Consider the following 21,560-nt stretch of genomic DNA (forward strand, 5'->3'; position numbering starts at 1 on the left):
AAGCTCAGTAAAGTCTGGTATTGGGTGCTATCGCAGGAATTCCCCAAGGTGCAGTTTTCTCTAATGTAATCCAGTAGTGACGGATCCCAGGAAGGAAAATGATGGTGTAAATCCACTCAGAGCTGTTCTGTCAGAGGTCCTCTGAGAAACCAGCCACACAGCAAGGTGCAGGAGAGGGTCACTTCACAGCCCCAGAAACTGTCAGCTGTGTCTGTCTGCAGCTTCCATTGTGAATTGATTTGAAAACGTTACATTATAAAAACAGATACAGAACATTTTCTCCTTCCTTGTGCTTTGTGTCTGTTTTGCTAAATTGAACTCTTAGACGTTTGACCATGTACAACTCATGATGAGGATGCCTGTCATCATCATCATCATCATCATCATCATCACAATACAAATCAGTCATCTGTGTGTAAAAGAAGAAATTAAGAGTACCTGAGAATGAAAGGCATCAATGTAGAAGAAAACTGATGTCAGATCTCATAGCTTTCAAGTCCAAGAATCTCATCATCTCATCGTTTCTCAAACACTACCGGCAATACAGACCCTCAATACAGAGTCTGAGTGCGTACACAGCTTCAGTATCGGGATTAACACCGCAATCCATTTCTGGAGGCTTGAATGCTTTTCTGAATTTGACCCTTTTTGATCCAAAAACTGTTGCAGCCTTCCGTTATCATTGTATATTTCCTTTTTAAAAGTTACAGTATATTTATTTAAGACATTGGCATGGGAAAATCTGTTAAAAAACAACACATCTGCAGAACCAACAGCCTTTATTCCAAAGTGTCTGTATTTACTGTAGATGGTGTTGACACAGTATTCCCATGGCTCATAAAATGTTAATGAAATTCTTTTACACAACAAATGTCTTGTATATATTAAATCAAGTCATTGATATATTTAAATGTCAGCACCCAGATATACTTCACAGCAAGCAAAGATAACACTTCAATATTTGTGTAGAAATCATATGTTTTATTTATTTTTTACAGTTAGTGTCACAAAAAATATATCGCAAGTGAATGAGTGTATGTGTACATGGACAGCCTCTGGTTAACCTAACAGTTAGCAAGACAAAAGACCTGCTCTATGTGTTCTAGCTCCTAATGTAAGGAGTCTAAAGAGAATTGTTACTTTCAACTTTCAGTTTTTTATAATTCTTGGATTTTGAACACTGTTGCTTAAAGGGGGATGTGTTCTGTTTCTGCACAGTGAATGAATTGAGAGGCACCACGGCTAAGAATGACTGTCTCAAGATAAGAATATAAAGAAAGGTTATGAATGAGAGGAGACCAGTTGGATCTAATTTGTTTGGTTACTAAGCGATCAAAGAATCTCATCCAGGCATCTCCTGAAAGAAGCCTGTTCCGCACTCCCCTGTAACTGGGAAGCTTGTTCCACACTCCCCTGTTACTGGGAAGCTTGTTCCACACTCCCCTGTAACTGGGAACCTTGTTTCAGACTCCCACAACCCCACCTGTTCTCGTTTCTAAGTGCGCTGCTCTGTAGCGTCCCTGTGGATTCTGAACAGGTCCAACGTGTTGACTTTGTTAATGCATTTTGTTGATTTTGAATACTCTCCAAATTAGAATAAAAGATTGATTTATTTCATACTGGGGGATAAATGGGGAATTACACTTAAAATGGAAAACAGGAAGCCCTTCTTTACATGTGTGAAGTTGTGAGTCTGGAAAAAACTAACCTCCCATTTTGTAGAATCCAATTTCTTGTATCAGAAAACAACAGGAGGAGATCTACAGACCTAAAAGCAAAACGAGCTAAGGCCACAAGGCCTCCTCTCATTTGCAAATGTTCTGATGGTCTTATATTGTATTGCATTTGCTAATGGTTTTCTAAACGAACAGTGCAAATGCTAACATGGAAATAGTCCTAAAGACATAGCTGGATCAGTCAAGAGTTCAAATCTGACGTCACCCGATTTTTAAACTCGTTATTTACTGTCCATGGCTGTTCCCTCTAGTGGTTTACAGTTTGTTTAGTTTGCTTTTCTGATATTTTGCTGATCCTTACACTTTAAAAAAATATATATAATTGATGTCTCTTCTGCAAGCAAGCACTTTAATGATAAAAAAAATTACAATACAGATAGGGAGGCCAAGAATTAGGTACAGCCATTAGATCCTTTTAATAGTTGTATGCACTGTACTTTGTAAGTGCTTCAGCCTGCTTACCAAAGCAAAGCAAAGCTAAATAATCAATCATTTTCTAAAAAGGAAAACTCTTAAATATCAATTCACAACATACTGTACTCCTTCAACAGCTATGCAAACTAGGGCCCTTAATGCATCAGCCTCCCTTCACAATGGTTCAAAATCCACACCACAAACCCAACAACACTGAAACTCCTTTGATCTGCCAGTATCCTGATACTGCACTTAACTCTGATGCTTTGCCTCACACCTCATCACAGGCACCAAGGCAAATTCAACAGTGGACACGCCTTCATATGAACAGCTATTAGCCTGTGACACACACCAGACAGCTGAATCTGGAATCTGCACCTCTGGGATCTTCCAGAACCTTCTAAGCTGAAACTCTGACCAGCCGGTGGTTCTGCTTCTGCTTGCAAAGTCAGTGTGTTGTGGTTGACCATGATGCAATCACACTAGTGTTCTGCGAATACATTTTTATACATTTTAACTCGTAGAGCACAGAACAAATTCAATGCAATGCATGATCCTTGTGTCAGATTTTTAATGCACGTTAGAAACAACACAAGGATATCTTCTATTATCTGTGTAACACTACTTGGTAAAGACCTTATCTCTGCCCATCTGATGATGAAATATTGATACACATCCTTATTTAGTCAAGATTAAACTGCTGAAAAGACTTACTTGCTGGGGTATATTCTAAGGTACCAAAAAGCCTCCAGTATGTCCACAAGTATTGTTCCTCATGTGCTAACCAAAAAAAGTACTTTTACTCAGCACATAACTCCATCCATCCCATAAACGACCTCTCGCTAAACTGACGACAGCTATGGGTAATTCCAGCAAGCGCCAGCGCACTGATCAATTATCCAATCACAACACCGCACTGATAACCAAACCCTCCACTTCTCAGGAAATTTAAACCCTCATTACCCTCGGGTCTTCACTCAGTATTTGCCTCTATCCTTGGAGCTCCTACCTCGCTGTTTTCTATTGAGACATCCTCTTTCGGATTGAAACTCTGGTCTTGGAATATTCTACCTTCGTCCCTCCACTCCGACTTCAGCCCAGCGATTTGGATAAGTAGCCATCAATCTCCTCTCCCTTTCCCCCTTTTTTCCGATCTCCTGAAACTCTCAGAAGAACGCACAGGGTCCTTCCTCTACCTCGTGGACAAAGCAATCGTTACATTGATAAGCCAAACAACCAGATAATATTCTTGTGTTCTTAACCAAGAATAAGAGCTCAATGGGCATTTTAACTTTTTCACACACACACACACACACACACACACACACACACACACACACACACACAAGAAAACCATCTGCTGATCAAAGAGTCCAGTTCAATTTTTCTATTTTACATCCATAGCAGTATTTCTGTATTGTTATATCTATGGAATATCTTTCCTGGAATACGACCGTGTTCGCAATTAAAGACTCAAGTGGATTTTCAGGCACATTTTCATGGTTATTAGTAAATGTAATAGGAGTTTGACTGGGTGGAAGCCTGGAATTCTAAAACTTGATGAGATAATGAGCAGAAGCTGAAACTGCACTGGGGTGGATTTCCAGAAGACAGTCTTCGCTCTAATGAGCTACAGAGCGCACTTGAAGTTCTAGATACAAAATACAGGCTTAGTGATAGCTGCTGGTTCAGAGAATGTAATCATCAGAAAAACCAAGTGTCTTCGTCCCTCCAGCAGATCCTTTGTTCTGTTTAATCAATTTATTAGAGCAAACGAGTCCTGTAAGATCACATTATTTTCCTTTCGCACTTGCAATGCTGAATTTTTCCACACAATTTTCCACCCCTCATGTAAGTACAAAAGGTATAATAAATTGCAAAGATAAAAAAATGGTTTCCCATTTGTACAGCCCTGCAAAATTCTCAATTGAATTTAAGCAATGGACAATCCCTGCTTTCCTTCCAGCACCAAATGAGTTTTATAAAAAAAACATTAATGAAACGATGCTAAACAAACGGTTATATTATAATGTTTAGTGTATTTCGCTGATATACTGTCAATGTCAATTAATAAGTCTGGCGTGTATGTGTACTGTATACAAAATGAGAATCAAAAAAGCATATCACTCATACTGTAACTGCAATAGACTCATACAAGTATTACAAAAACTGGCAAAAGCATTTTGTATCAGGAGCACTGGATATTGATTGAACAGAAGTAACAGGTATGTGCATTATACTGATTGACAGGAGCTCTGCTGTGCAGGTCAGGGGAAATAAGTGTGGGTGTCCATCTTCAAAAGCTGTACAACGTGTCTGCGATGTATACTTCGCACCAAGATGCTGCCTTGTGGGGACTCCTCTCCCAAAGCCTGGACAAATGTGTCTGTTCTCTGGTCTCTGAGCCCTTGATATCATCTCACGTCAGCCCACAGACGATCCACAGAGGTCCAGTCTGCCGAGTGGAGCATCTACAGTTCAAACATTACGTTCTCATCTCACAGGAAAGCTGCTGCTGTGTGAGCAGCACGCGGCTGTGCAGACCAGTCGTGCTTAAAGGTTGTCAAATCAGGATAAGTCTGAAGGGAGGGCAACAAAGGTCCCAGGCCTTTCTCAATGAAGTGCTGTGCACCAGATTGACACCAATCACTACAAGTGTTCTTCTGTACAGACTAATAATAGTCATTCCTTACACTTATACAGCGCTATTCTGGACACTCCAGCTCTCAGTGGGGAGGAGAGCAGAGTGATGAAGCCAGTTCAGAGATGGGGATTATTAGGAGGCCATGATGGGTAAAGGCCAGGGGGAAATTTGGCCAGGACACCGAGGTAACAACTCTACGCTTTTCGAGAAATGCCCTGGGATTTTTAATGACCACAGAGAGTCTGGACCTGTTTTACATCTCATCCGAAGGACGGCACCTGTTTACAGTAAAGTGTCCCCGTCACTATACTAAGACCCACACAGACTGCAGGGTGAGCGCCCCCTGCTGGGTCCACTAACACCTCTTCCAGCTGCAACCTTTCTTTTTCCCAGGAGGTCTCCCATCTAGGTACTGACCAGGCTCACACCTGCAGAGCTTCAGTGTGCTTCTGGCAGTGAGTTGAGTTTGACCAGGCTGGAAATTCAAAGCATTTAATAACCTCATCACCTGTAGCCTGATCAACTCTCTCACAAATAAGGTGACTTTAACAGGTAACACTTAAAAATCTTTCCAGCTCATCATGGTATGAATGATCAAATAATCAAATGCATGCTAAAAAAGTAATTAGTATCCAAAATTCCTATACATTTTTTTAATGCACTGTACGCATCAATCCACATTTAGTAATATCTGAAAATACAGGCATGCAAAGCAAAACAGAGGGAAAAAAGTGAAGTTAATTGTAAAACTCCTTTGGCATTAAATTACAAATGCGTAACATTAGATTGGAAATGATAAAGAAGCATAGTTCTCAACTCACAGCAATTGTTTCTTGAAATAGCCACTGCAGAGCTCTAACAAAGTCATCATGTGTAAATAACAAACAGCTACAGATCTGCCACTCCACCGGTCCTCCTCAATTGAGCAGAACATTCGAACAACATTTGCCAGTGTGATAAAAATGAACATTTCCCCGTTCCAGGAAGTTACATTGTGACAAAAAAAAGAAAATCACAGGTAATAGACAGAAGAATTGTCAAGTAAATTATAATGAACAATGTGAATTATCGCCCCTGTAAAGAAGTTACTCAACCAAGCACTCAACAGTCCTTTGTGTTACATTAATTCTTCCTAAACAGCATTAAGCACTGTAGAAAATAAATTAGATTTAAATTAAATCTAAACTTAAACTTAGTGGCTATGCATGAGTGGGAAATCATGAGGGGTAAGATTCCCAGAATCAGTCTCATTCATAGCACGTAGAAATGCCTTTTTAAGGCTTCTATAGCTTATATGTTGTTGAGTTCTTGAGTCTTTACTGAAATAATATTTGATAAAAAGACAGCCCATGGGATTTTATTAACATTCAGAAGGACTTCCATTCAGATGATTTTTTTCTTCATTTCATTAAATGTCTTTAAGGCATCTCAGGCATTAAAGCTAACTGAAATGTAATTATGCAAATGCTGCTAATTTCTAAGAGCCGTACTTTTGAAGAACAGGAATGGGAATCCCTTGATAAACAATGAAGGCAATGCTTGAAAGTGCAAAGCTCTTCAGCACAAAGCATGCAAAACATTGGGCTGGGTTACAGAGCATCTACAGAGCAAAAGTGTTCAAATAAGTGTCATAAATACTGATTCTCCCACAACACCCTTCTTCTTCAGTATTGAACAGTACCTATACAGTGCACTATAGTATTTCACATTATCTACACATATTTTAAACGTGAGTTTTATGTCATTTATGTCATTTTATGTCATTAATAACTCTTTTGGTTCAGGGTCAAAAAGTGACAGATTTTTTTTTTAAATACACAAGTTTGGGTTTTGCAGCATTCACGGCAAAGGTCTATAGTTTGATAAATAGGTAGCTGAGAAAACATCCAAAACATTCTGAGTACAGATCAGGAAGGCCATTTCTATATACCACGCATGTCTGTTCTGATGTTCTGGTGTTTCTCTTTCACATTGACCAAAGTTCTCAAACATCGTTACACCAGCAGGATGCAAGCCACCAGACATGAAAGACCCTGGAAACATTTCAGGTGGAAAATACAGTACCACCCTGTACACCCAATTACACCCTCAGTGTGAGTCTCTTCTGTGTGGTTCTCCCTACTACACAATATGGGAATACAGCTCTAAAAGGCATTCAAACTGAAAATTGCTCAGATTTAAAGCCAGCACTGTTTTCTGGCTTGATCAATGTACTTATATCTTTAGTCACACAGGCCCACACCATACGAACTGCGTCTGACACATTAAAAAGACCTGGGGCCAATCATGACATTAAAATCAATGGCGTTATTCATGGCAGGGCCTGACAATATTGTTCTGAGATTGTTCTAGCTATAAAAGGCTAACTAAGATGTCTTAGCTCTGACAGGTTTCCAATATGAAATCACATTCGATCAAGTTATGATCCCTTATATGAACACAGATACCATTTAGAACTTAGCCTCATTAAAATATTTATATAAAAAGTACTTTTAAACCCAGAATTGGCGACTTCTTTCACTAAGGTTTGGTCGGTGCATAGGTGAAGAAAGCCAATGTGAAGCTACACCTGTCCTGTGAGTCACAGCCCCCTGTGTGATTTGAGTTAAATGTTGTAATTGCCAGATAGTAAAAAGGGCAAAAGGCATGTAGGTTAAAAATTTCACTCTAAGATAAGATCACTTTATTAATCATATACAATTTCTTGCATTAGGAATTTGGCTTTTTGCATACCCCAGCTTGCTCTCCATGAGACACACAGACAGGGAGAGAAGCTGGGGGTCAGAGCGCAGGGTCTCTCATTGTACGGCGCCCTTGGAGCAGTTGGGGTTAAGGGCCTTGCTCAGGGGCCCAACAGAGTAGGATTCCTCTGCCGGCTGCGGGATTTGAACCAGCAGCCTTCCAGCCACAGGCGCAGATCCTGAGCCACAGAGACACCGCTCCGCCCCTCTAGCGTGATTATTTACAATTCAGAGGCCACAGAGTGCCCTCTAGTGGCGGGACTTGAGTAATTACAACCCTGTCAACAGCCAGCCTGGCACAGTGAACCTCTACATCGCCTCATTATCCAGGAAGCTGGGGGGGACACAGGCAACGAGGTGATTGACCTGTGGCTTGCCAGATGAAAACTGCAGTTCAGGACATACACGCAAGGTGAGGGGGCTCCTGGACACTCATCTTTAGGAAGTCAGATAAGCACACAAGGGCCCAGTGGTCAGCTGTGGTCACCAGCAGAGTAAGATGAAGGTGCGTGAGCAGGGAGCTGCGTCTGGGGCTCAGAGACCAGCAGCTGCAGCCCTCAGCCCCCAGGAAGAGCTCCTCACAACGGACAGCTCGCATGGCTCTCGGGACAGCTCACAAACAGGCTATCGGCCCAAGACAGGGCCCCTGCTGATCCAGCCAGCTGATGGGAAATGTGATTCTGTTTATCTCTGGCAGTGGTTCCCAGTCCTGGTGCTGGTGACCCCCACTCCTGCTGGTTTTCATTCCAGCCCACCCTCAGTAGAGAACTGAAGCCTTTACTTGACCCAAGAAGTCGCTTCAGTTTGATATGTGCACTTTGTTTCTAAGCACAAGTTTGGGATTTTATTTCACTTACAAAATACAACAGTTAAAGCTCCAGCATATTTAGGAGCTGGGAACAAACAGTTCAGACTAATCTTATTATGAAGTCAATGAAGGGTTTGATTGTGTAACTGAGGACTGGGCTGGAGCACCAGGACCAGTTACCCCTGATGTACAGCATGCATGTCTGTGCTCCTGGACCAACATTTCTTTTGTAATTGTCCTGGGATCCAGTTTGTGAATGTGTTGTATTAAGTTTCTTTGAGGTTCAGTGCAAATAATGCAACAGTAATGAATTGTCAGGTTTTTGATGGATAGAGACTAATGTGAAACGAAACGTGGTGTGCATGATACTGTATAATCATGATATTAAGCTGAGTGCATCTTTTTCTGCCCTTTACTTCTATTTATTTCATGTAAATAATTTTATTGCCTTTAAAAGCAATATTGCCATCGCATCTTCGACCAGAATTATGTAACAGATAGAGATAGCTTCCACCGTCTTCTTACTCCTACACATAGACTGAGCGAAGCAGAAGACTGCGCTGAGACAGACTGACACTGATGAAAGATGAGAAAAAATAACTTTGCTCACTGAAAGACTTTTTAAAGATATCCTGCCCTGTGACCCTTTCTCTGCAGTATGCTGGTTATCTCTGCACTTGCTTTATCTGAAATCCTCTTTGTTTCTTTTGCTTCATTTTCATGTCATGAATAAACAGCTATTGTCCATGCCATTATATTACCCAAAGTTACAAGCCACCTAGTAAAATAAGACATATTTCTAGGCATTCACCTATATTTTTCACACGAAAGATATTAAATAAAAGATCAAACCTTACAGCGGTACAGTTAACGTGAGGGCAGGGTACCTCAGTTTGACTTTTCTAGCAGAACATTAGCCTATTACATTTGTATAACTCCACGACAATAGCTATAAACAGATTTACGTGTCTGCATCATGTTGGCTTTTGTAGCTCATGAAGAATACTTAGGATGATCCCTCACCATGTCATCCTGGTCGATTAACCATCATATGCTTGGAAATGTATATACTTCAAAGCCTAAAGCTTTATCCTTAATATTTAAATTTATGTTTTCTTTCAACACTCCCAAAACATTGTACTTGGTGCTAAAATTAGGGCAGTCTCATGATCTCTGCCTGTCTATAGGTGAAGCTGAGAGCACAGATGCTTGTCATAAAGGCAGTAATTAAGTTTAACAAGAGATCACGAACAAACATCTACTACAGTATAAAGCCATTTAAACAAGTAACGCCCACAATGCCTCAACAATATGTATACCAAGATTTTATTTTTGAGCTCAGCATGTTTTCAGAACGTGTTTTTTTTCAGTATGTATTGTGCAACACAAAGAGAAAGGTGCAATTTGTCTACTTCAGAAACCCCAGTCGAAAAATTATACAGCTTCCATCAGTTTCTAGTTCTTTACACCCAAAAATGTAAATGCTGACACAAGCAGTTTCTTCTCAGTGTTCCACTTAGTTCCATTAGATGGCAAATGACCACTTTTCAAAGAGGCTTTAAAGATGAGCCCCTGCCTGAGAGCCATCTGCTTTTGAGGATTCTGCCCTGTTTAAGATTCTAGATTCATGACTCAATTCCTTTCTGCAATTAAGCAAAGTTAGAATAATTAATAATAAGATGTTCTTTATTCCAGAGAGACAAGTAATCCTAATTGAAATAAGAATTCTTTTAATTTATACAGAACTTCCCACACAGAGGTGCTTTACATATAAGAGGGGACCCACTTCATCCTCCACAGAAGTGCCGCAGTTTTCAGGGAGGTGCAGAGCAGCTCTTACGCACCAACAGCTCCAATAAATCGGCTTCTTCTTGCCCTGAAGGCTTTACGTTCACTTCTCTGTGCTGGAATTCAACAAGTCCCTGTGGAACAGAGATAAGATCCTATAGCACGTTTTAAATGTGCCACCGCAGATTAGATGCTAATCCATCTATGTCAATCTACTCTTCAAGGAAAAAAAACATATATGATTCGCCAAGGATGAAATTGCTAAAGATGTCAGGAATATAGCATCCACACACCCACCTTTTATCAGAAGGCTTCTTATTCCTGCCAGGAATCGTACGAACCCAGAGCACACTCTGGAAGCAGAGTACACAGCAGGACTGCACTCTGGATGGGGAGTCAGCCAGTCCATCATAGGACACAAGGACACAAGGACACAGGGACACAATGTAGAGCGACCCATGTGGTCGCCCTGTGTTTGGAAAGTAAGAAGAAACTCAAGCAGCTACAGTCAAAGATCTACTTTAAATAAGGAATCACAACATTTTCCATAGTAGTCACTGCTTCTTAAACTTATCAGCATCTTTGGAGATGTCCATGAGGCCACCTGCTTCCGCCAACTCAGACTTGAATGTCAATACCAGTAACCCAAATGTCAATTACATTTCATTTCAAATTAAATGCCATCTTCACATTTGATCACTTCCCAGTTAGGTCAATAGAAGAAGTCACTGGGAGGTGCCATCTCTTGCAGCTGAACCAGTACTGCTTTGACATCTCACTGACCTAATCACAGTTTGACCTTGGGGAATGACAACCCCAAGCATTGATCAGTTCATATTCTTATACGCGATCGTATTCTCCTGCGATTTGGGCTGCCATCAGATAAAACAAACCTGGAGATCAATGGTGCCCCAGAGACGTCCAATGTGATTTAAATAATGGAACATCAAAGAAAACCACTTCGCCACACCGAATCTGATTTCCGCAGATGTGATGGGTGGCGCATTGAAGTTGAGCTCAGACATGACCGAGAGTTAGGCATGGCGGCTGAACAATTCCTCTTTAATTAAAACACATTGAGCGGCACTGGCACTTTCATGTCTGGGAGTGCCCCTGTGGTTCACTGAGCCCTTTGGCGGTGAGTGTGAAAACATGTCAGCCCAATGAAAAGCCCCCAGCCAAAGTGCTCTATCTCGTGTGCAAGTCATGCGTGGCTGCCACCATCTTTCGATATTATAAAAAAATAAGGTTAATTAAAGAATTACTTCAATTAAACTAAAATTAAACTGTCGACGACTGTACGCCCCTAGATTTGATTCCTCTCGACTTCCAGCACCAGTGGTGTCCCAATGATACAACCCAAGCACCAGACTGTTGTCTTGCTGTCACCCTCCTACAGTTCTATTGTGGATCTGTGATTGGAGAGTTCAAGTTGACCTCAAAGTTGTAAAGCAAAATCCACAGGATGATGACTACATTAGAGCACATGCTGTTCATTGTGTTTTATCATGTTTTCAATCCATCTGGATTTGATTGAATCCTTAATTGAGCTAATCGGATTAATTAGACCTTTGTACTTGTTTTCACCTCTCGAAAGACAAGGTTCTCGAGTTGCGTCAGTCTCAGAACTGAAAGCAGTACAAGAGGTCTAATCAGTAAATCGTTAGTTTAATTTGGGGTTCAATTAAATAAATCAAGAACTCAGATGGAACAAAGACACGGAGCTTCCAGGGAATACATTTAATAATTGTTAAAGCATTGCCGATGTCAACCTGCAGAGCTCCCTTTGCTGGAGAGAATGTGCAGACAAATTCACTGGTATTTTGTTGTTATAACAACAATGAACAAGTAACAAAATCCCCTTTGTATCCACATCTATTGTCATATTGAAGTATTGGCTTATGTTAAGTTACAGTACATCAAATCCTCGAAAGGTTTGTAGGTCTTAAAGATTATGGTAAAAAGCAGTTCAATAGGTTTCATTGCGGAAATGTATAAAAGTTTTTTCTGGAGAATCTCTACATTATTTTAGTTTTGATTATTAAAACATTCAGAAACTTTTAAGCCAGTCTCTGAGAAGAAAGGAATGTCTTGATCCATCAGACATTTTGTTCTAACGAATTACACGAGACACATACTGTACGTTTGTTTACACCAAGATCAAATACTGTATAAGAGCATTGCTAAAAATGCTAAAAATTCAATTCACAGGAAAATAAGAAAAAACACAGACTTCCTTAACTGTGAATGTATACTCTGCCATCATTCCAATTTTCAAAGAATTTGAAATATTTAAATACCATCTCCTCTTTTTCCCCTCCCCAAAATATAATTTTCTTTACTGACTGACCCTTCTAATCCTGAATTCGTGGTAAGGGAACTGGAAACCAATATGGGCGAAATACCTCTGTTTAGAAACTTAGTTCAGCTTTATGGATTTAAAGAGGATCTACTTCTTGTAAAATGGTTCTCGGTTTGTGCCAGGAACTGGCAATAGCCAGTATGTGGTGAAAATGGAATTACGGTACGTTGAATCTTGGGAAAAACTCAAAGATTCTTTTTTTGATGATGTCCTACAGTTTTATGTTACTTCACTCCAGAAAGCAGCATGTTTTCCCGTTTCAATACAGAATGAAGGATTGTTCTCACACTGCAGACAACAGAGAGCGAGTCTTTCAAGAACACATTTGATGGGGACCGCGTGTCTCCAGATGTTTACCTTCCTCTTGTTTATGCCTAAAACAGATAAGTTAAATGTAATAATAGTTCTTTCTATTCCAACTAATTTCTTCAGGTGCTGGGCATGACAGCAAACATCACTTCCATCTTCTTCACATAACACTGCTCTAACGTCTTACTTTCCACACCAGTCTGTTAGAGAGCATGCAGGTCACACATCGGGACACAGCTATCGTCCCCATGGAGCAGGAATGAGAATGAGATTCTTCATCCTTTTAGTGGGGTTCAGACTAAGAGGCGTTCAGTCATAATCCCAGAGAGCACCATTTCTCGTAACAGGGAAAACCATTTTTCTGTTTTGACATTTTGCTGAGAATTTCAAATGAACCAACAGAATGACGTGGAGGCACTTTAGTGACAAAATCAACACAAAGAACCTTATGCTTTGGGTTTAAATACCCCAAATATGACTTCAATAACTTAAATATGTGTGATATTAAGAAACACAAATGCAGGAGCAGAACCTCTCTCCTGAGCCAAGTCTACGTATTGAATTTCCAGACAAATCAAAGGCACATTTAGATTCACTGGAACTAAACACACCGAACCGTGCTGCAAAAGAGAATTTGAGATGAATGAGTGTTTTAAATGCTTTCAAACCCCTCCTCTGCTAATAAAAATTAATAAATTGCCTTACATAAAACAGGAAAACAATAAATATATGTGCATACATTTTTATATAAGAACAAGTAAAGGTTTAATCCATGCTGAAAAGAGAGGAAAAGAAACTCAACATTTCAACTGTGGAGCCTTCCTCACTCTGTGCATTCTTTATATGCATTCTGTCATCCATTCTGTCTTTATATCATATTCTGTGCATTCTTTATATAAACACAGTAATGAAAAGAGAAGAAAGACAACACAACGTTTCGGCCGTGGAGCCTTCTTCAGGTGTGAGCTACTTGCTGGTATTATTTTGGTATTGCCCTAGTGAAAACCAGTAGGCTCACACCTGAAGAAGGCTCCACGGCCAAAATATTGTGTTTTCTTTCTACTCTTTTCAGCATGGAATAAACCTATTACTTGTTCCTTTGTAGCCTACGCATGCTGACGCAGCTGCCCACCTGAACACAGTAATGTTAATGGATCGTAAGTACTGGAACACATTCAGGTTTAGAGTATAAACTTTATGTGGCATTTGCAACCCATTGATCTCACTAAACTCTTTTTCTGTTACTATCCAGGACACTTTGATGTTAATGCTAATTCGTGGGCTGTCCCATTTTCATCTTGATTTCAACATGTAAAATGCATGTTTATTTGAATTTACATTTGCAGAGTGACTTGGCCAGTCTAAAATTTTGTTACATTTCTTTCTCCTGAAGAATGCTTTGGCACAGACCATATATTCACAGTCGTTGTCTTACTGCATGGTGAAGGACTGACCAGTAAGTACAGAGCACCTATACAATCCAAAAAATACTTCTGAAGATTTCAGAATTTATTCTGCTGCTATCATTAGTTACATCAATAAAGATCAACAAGCAGAAATGCTCGAATCTGTCCATAAAACTGTGCTCCAAACTCCCTTTGCTCATCTTTGCACTTCCAAGCAAAATCTAATCTTTTCTGTTTCTGGTGAGGTTTTCATCTAGCCATGCAGACTTTGTAATACCAACATCTCAGTCTTCCATGAAAGGTGGATTGTGATACTTTCCCTCCTGCGGGTTGTTCATTATTTCACTGAGAGTTGTTTTAGGGTTTTCCTTCACCAGTTTTCTTGACCGACCAAAAAATGTTTTGATTTGATAAGCCCAATTTCTGTACTATGGTTCTGAGTTTTTTTTCTATTTTAGCTTCAACATTGGCTGCTTTTCATTAACAGGATATTTGGTTTTATATACACAAATACTGAAGTAAAAGCCAAACAGGTGGATACAATGTTTACATGTCTTTAATGTCTTTGCCTAATTACCCAATACCAAACACACAACTAACAAGAGATACCTCTCAGCCAATTATCCTAATGCTTTTGTAGATTCAACATTATCAATTTTAAGTGACCCAAGAGCATAGAATTTAACTGATGTAATTAAAAATAAAATACTTTGGGATTGCACAATCAATAGTTTTTTTTTTCATGGGAACTGGTCATTATTAGAGTCTACACCGAAAAAAAAAACAGTTAAGGGCACAGTACATCAGGTCTTCTGATAGTGCCACATTTCAAATGAAAATGACAGCTCATTAGACACGTGCTGTGAAGCCTGTCTTTTCACACCGAAATTTGCTTTTGAGAAAATCTGTCTTCTGGAAGCAAAGGTTCCACTGAATGTATTACCATTTGAAAAAAAACCTTTCCAAGTTATCTGAAGCAGAACTTCTTCACGACAGTTTACGGTCCAATGAAAAATATTTTTTCACATAAACCAAGTCATGTGGCTAAACATCCCTTTTCCTTTAATTTATTTGTTTAGGATGTTTAATTAGATGAGACTAAAATAAATACAGTGGTCTTCATTTTCTAGTATAAATTCATGCAACATTGAACTTGAATGTCTTGTGTAAAAACTATTTTTAATACTGTTAATACAAGTTTCAGACAGATGTACTGTATATGACACAAATGACACCTGAAACCCTCTGAACTATGAATCATGAATGAAAGAAGAAAAACCTTTGAAATCTATCTTGTGAAGTAGAAATAAGGAAGATTCTAAATCCCACAGTACTTAACTACTTCCGTCTGTCACCAAAGAGCAGCAGACAGTGTACAGCACCATACTTTCGACAAAGCTGGAAGCAGCACATTAATGCATGCGTGCACAACACACTTTTACACCTTTCACCCCAAAGGAATTACATTTCTCTCCAGCAGGAAACTCTTCAAATATCTCCGGGGTTTAAGGCAGATGTTTTTCTGTATTCATGTGCACATTTTCAGGGACTGTTTTCTTTTCCTCTGGCCACAGAATTATTTACTTAGAAACATTGAGGTATACCTCATTGAAGACCGAGGAATGATCCGATCTGATCGAATCCTCTAGCACGGCTCTGCATTGCTGCAGTGCACAGCTGTTGCACACATACAATTACCATTAATTAAGCAATTCATCATGACAGAACTACACCTGTGACTAACTGCAGACATTACTTGTCACTTCACAAAACTGTGCTAGACTGAATGACTTAAACCACATGCCTTAAGCAAAATATTACTGCATTGAACTTGTCAAATACCTGTCACAAAGACATCTGAATCATTTTGAAAGGTATCGGGAGGGCCACATTTCCAAGTCATATTTCACTTACAGCAGAGAATTACCAGTACATTTCCTAAGTCAAAATGTAAAAAATCAAAGCCTAGTTATAATGCATAAAAAGTATAATTTTCTAATGCTCATATCTCATATCTTAGATTTTCTTGAAATTATTTATTTTATATGTCTAACCAATTGGCATTAAAGTTTTAAAACCGAACATAACAAATGAGGTACCATAATTACAAAACAACTAACAAAAAGTGAGTTTATCAGAAATGAAAGAATGGGGATAACCAAATAAGATTTGAAGATGTGAGAAAACTGCTGAGCATGCGGTCAGAATTTGGCAATTTATTTCTCCATTTATTTCTCATTGATCCAAGGATCTCATCCAGTTTTCCCAGCATCGCTACTGCTTTCCCAGGCAGCTGGTTCCATACTACCATTACCCTTTACATAAAAAACCTTCTGCTTTCTGTTCTTTTACTGTAACATATAAAACCACAACCAAATTGTGCTTTGCTTCATTACATGCTTTAATATGTAAATCAAGAAGTCACAAATGGAGAGGAAAGTAGAAGATAAAAGTATGTGAATTATAACGGGTTTTAAAAAAATGAAAGCTTTGCAGACTGCTGACTGAGCTCTTTATAGAATCTGCAAGATGGTTACATTTTCAACCCCACAATTTACTGGAAGCTCTGTAAACAGCACTAACTTTTGAACTTTTCTCACAGGAAGTATAGGTACTCAGTGCATGAAATACAAGTACTTTGTAACAAAAGGACATTATTTTATGGAATTCATGAAAGCAGTGAAACTTGGCTTCCCAAAATGAAAGAGTTTGGAGATAATGACAGTGAAGGTCTGTATTCGCACATACTGGCCGTGACAGCAAATTCAATAATGAAGTACAATGATTTGAATTATATTCTTTAATTTGTTTTATTATGATAATAACAATAATCAATAGTACCAAAATTATAATATTACGTTTTTTTTCTGCAATCACTATTGGTAAACTATGGATCGTTAACAATTATAATTGTATAATAATAATGATAATATATAATGGATAATAATAATGTAATAGTAATGCTTTATAACCCAATTCTTCTGATAATGAATCAGCACTTCAGTGCTAAAGATAATTACAACCTGGCTTTTCTTTTTAATCCCTACATCTGCCTCACACTTTCCTGTGCCTTTTGTATTAATCTCTACTCTCTCTATAGAGGTCTGCTTTAAAGATCAAAAGGCTGTTATTAAAATAGAACATGTTTGCACAAAAGGACTCAGTGTGATTTATGTACCATGCAAAACAATAGGTTGGCTACGTTAGTTTATTCTGTGTTTTCCTTCTTTTCCTTTAGCCTTCCCACTAGGAGATAAATATATTTCAGCCACCTGTCACTATTATAATGCATGAAACATGAATGTAAACAAAAACCAAGCTAGCTATTCCCACAAAATGTATCCTCACATTGCAGGTGACAATCATTGATAATATGTGTCTCTGGACTGACAACTGGTCTGGATATGTGATGAATGATGATATCAAACTTGTAATTACAGGAGTACCACAGAGACTTGTATGAGGACCGCTGCTCTTTTTAACTTATATCACTGATCTAGATTCCAGTATAGTCCTCACAGATGACTTTTTGTGTAAATAAGGCAATGTGTTACATGCATGTAGTAGAAAAACTGACATTGAGCTTAAAGAAGCTATAAAATAGCTGTTCATGTTTTCTGGACAATATGAGGATAAATAAAAAGACTAATAGAATGTTAGTATAGAGTTAAAAGTTACATTAAGTATGCATTAATGAACATTTCACAAGGCTGCAGAGAGACTCGTGCTTAACCTTTGCTTGTACAACAATATAATGGAGAAGGCATTTAAATGTTCTTTTCAATGGACAAGTATTCAACACACGATCTCAGTTCATTAGTATGAACTGCAGATTACAAACATTTACCATCAACAGATTTTCAGAACAAAGGCCTTTGTGTCTTCAGAAAGTTTTCTTGACCGACCAAAAAATGTCCAACAGATATGTTTCTAAAATAAAAAAAATGATCATCTACTTATGGGTCTGAGACCAGTTACAAACTAAATACCAGTCAGTATTTGAAATATTCATCCTAAACGTCATGCTCTTCCACACGAAAAAGAATGAAAACATTCTGTTTCCGTTGATAACAGATTCTACTAATGTTTAGGCAGGAGGCCTAGCATTTGGAATAAAAACCATGACATGTTATTTAATTAATAAACTAATATCCTTATTGTGCTAAGAGCCTACATTTTTATTTCAGTGATTCTGTAGTAGAACATAGAGCCTCAGGAATTCATGTGTAGGTCTATTAACTAAAAGTGCATTTAGGGCCTTAATAATAAGAGCTTATTAATGGGGATGGCGATGGGAATTTTCAGTTACCTAATGAACTCTCACAAAATGTATCAATAATCTGCAGTGTTGCTCCTGTTCCTCCCACATCACCCTTCCAGGATACAAGTCTTAAGAGCTAAGACTGATTATAACCACCCAGAGAAGCAGCTGAACATTTTGCTCATGCACAAAGAACCCACAGAGGTCTGCGTGCCGCAGTGGGACTGAGGCTTTTCCTTCAGCAGGTCACAGGCAGCAGCTACAAAACAAGAGAATGAACAAGCCAGCATGTCCACCTACCTCGAACCACTGGCCGTGAGACTGCATCTTAAGGATCACGCAGGGGTCTGGTTTGGAAAGAGCATCTCGGTCGGAAATCCCCTTGCATGCCACCCGCAACTCAACTTTGGTCAGACAGGGGCTGTTAAAGAGTCCTAGCGTGTTTGCAGCCGACTCGTAGATGTTGCTCATTTTCTTTTGCAACGAGCTGGAGTGTGCTGGAGACAGTGAAAAAGAGGAAAGTAGGAGTTAGAAATGTGACAACGGCGGAGGATAAGGCGGGGGGTTCAAGCCGGTGGGCTGTGTAAGGCCGGTTCCCGGGAGGATGACTGGCACTGTAAGTGTCTCCCACTTTATTTACTTATTTATCACACCGCTGGGGGTTGGAGCGACATGCCACAGACCTGAGATCCTCGATCGATGAAGCCCAGCAGTCGCTGTGTTGTGATTGGCTTAACAGTAGGTGACATTTACTGCAAAGGTCAGGACGAGCCCTGATTTCAGGCTACGGCGCTCCTGTGAAGGTCTTGTTAGGAGCCCCACCTGAGACGTGTAGGATTGCCGACAAGCCCATCGCTAGATTTCAGTGGACGCAGGAAATGACTAAATACTTCAAACCTTCATTCTGCTTCTAATATATATATCTATCTTTTCGATAAACGTATTACTGAGGGTTGCCTAGCTAGAGCATACCAACAAGAAGTCACTGGTATCAATGACTACTGAGTACATAAATGGAATCTTTTCAGCTGTCAGTGTCCGAGCATTGGTAATAATCGGCAGTGAGGAGGTGTAGGACATGCACTATTGTTTGAGATCCTCTCCAGTCTAAAATGTGGATTCCACAGTGACAAAGCTTTGGAATTCCTTTTTCCATAGCCATGTTCAGGCATCTTTGTTAACCTTCCCTTTTTTTCTACTGTGCAGACCTCACGTTCACTGAGGGTGTAGAGGTCTTTTCAAATATATTACACTGCCGGTGGCTCTGCAGAAAAGGCCACATTAAGATCTCTCCATAGTTTGCATCATTCCAACGGTTTAAAAGTGATTTTAAAATGCTGAAAACACGCAACAAAAAAGTAACAGTGCTAACAGTACTGTGCTAACAGCAAAGTAAAACTGTAAATTAAATTGCACATATGAGTATCTCCTTCACACAGATTGAAAGGATGTTTTTCTTAACAAAAGTGCTGCATTATAATTGGATTTAGATAGATGTTTACAACATGTGAAACCCAACAGGTTAATGGCAAGTGACAAATAAGAAGAACAGTCTTGGGCTAATCTCAAAGCAATTAAATCTCCCATGAATAAAGGAAAAATAAGACTGGCCCAGCGCTGCAGCCTATCTTGTATCTGTCCCTTCTGTTTTTGTAATGAAATTCTGTGAATCTTATTTCAAATGAAATCATTTTCTGCTGTGGCAACCTGCTCAACAGGTACACATATTAAATTCCTCTGCAGTACCAAAGAAATGTGGATGAAAATTCAAATTGAAAAAGCATCTGGACCAAAGGTCACTGCAATCAAGAACATGAGACTGGATCTTGCTTGAAATAAGCACCCCTCGGACTGAAACGTCCATCTACTATTGTGCAAAACTTCTAACCTGGTGATTTTCAAATGCCGAGCAGGTCCTGGTGTTGATTACCCTGGGGAAAAACATCTCTGCCAAATGAAATGAAAGCAACCCCATGGCTAGACAGTCCAAGAAAGAGGAGGAAATGTCAAATGGCGTAGCTGTAATGCTCTTTATAATTTAATGTAACGGAACATGGACAGTACGTCTAGCAACACTGATTAATTTTAAAGCATTGTTGACTAACTAGAGATTCTGCAGTTCTGAAGGGAAAACTGGCGTTTATCATGCTAGTCTCACATTGATTCACTTGCTTTCAATATTCATTACTGTTACTTCAAAGTGATCAGAGCCTTTATTTAGATTTGCATTCTGATCTTTTATGGGACAGCAAAGCATCTGGCTTGATGTAACTTTCTGCGAATATGTGGGCTATGATACAAACCACTCACAATATCAGAGGGCATTCTTGCACATTGATATTCCACTAAAATTTAAATTTAATGCACAGAGCCTGTGGCTGGGATGTTCCACCATAAGACCTGGAGGCAGATCTCTGAATAAAAGCAGAACCCTCTCACAGTTCAGCATGATAGTCATCTAGTCTGATTTGTGCTCCTGCATATCTCATGAATCAGGAAATCCTACCAGTTTGGGACACCTGATGCAGTTTTAAGAACTTTAAGAACAGGTTCAAGGCTCCACTATCTCACCTCCAAAAGTTTACTGTGGGTTTAGCCTCAAGCAGCATAAGGCAGGAGCAGGCTTAGTCTGAAGTTCTTAAGAGGATCTCTGACACATGATGTCCAAAAATGACACTATGTCTTGAAACAAGATTTATCATCAGCAGGTTCAAATTTGTGCACAAAGGCCTGTGTAATAAAAGGACATAACAAATGGGATGCAAATGGGATGCATTTCCATGTGGTGACACAGAAAAAAAAACCTATTGATCATAGGCATGATTTCAGTATTTCAAGACATTAGACACTAAATACAATTTCAAACACATGAATTATTTTGGTGTTATGTTTAAGTAGATATGTAGTATATACTGTAGAATTCACTCAAAGAAATAAAAATGATACTTATATGTGATATGCAGTATAAATACTTCAATAGAGCCAATATATCTGCATCTGTACAGTGCAGTGGTTCCCAATTATTTTATACTGCAGGATTCTTCAGTCACCCTAAAGTGAAGGGACAACAGGTACTGTACAGTACAGTATA

General features: G+C 39.2%; 1 protein-coding gene across 5 annotated transcripts in view; it reads right to left on the reverse strand.

Annotated features, from left to right (window-relative positions):
- Positions 1 to 21,560, reverse strand: part of LOC148651616 (copine-4) — a 100,710-nt gene that overhangs the window by 59,924 nt on the left and 19,226 nt on the right. For all 5 annotated transcript variants that reach the window (XM_088602177.1, XM_088602176.1, XM_088602179.1 and 2 more), the window contains one exon: positions 18,770 to 18,966. In XM_088602177.1, the coding sequence (XP_088458303.1) occupies positions 18,770 to 18,940 (171 nt within the window). In that variant the 5' untranslated portion in view covers positions 18,941 to 18,966. The remainder of the gene's footprint in view (positions 1 to 18,769; positions 18,967 to 21,560) is intronic.

Source organism: Lepisosteus platostomus, chromosome 12 (genome assembly GCF_059453375.1).
Source record: "Lepisosteus platostomus isolate fLepPlt1 chromosome 12, fLepPlt1.hap1, whole genome shotgun sequence".
NCBI lineage: Eukaryota > Metazoa > Chordata > Actinopteri > Semionotiformes > Lepisosteidae > Lepisosteus > Lepisosteus platostomus.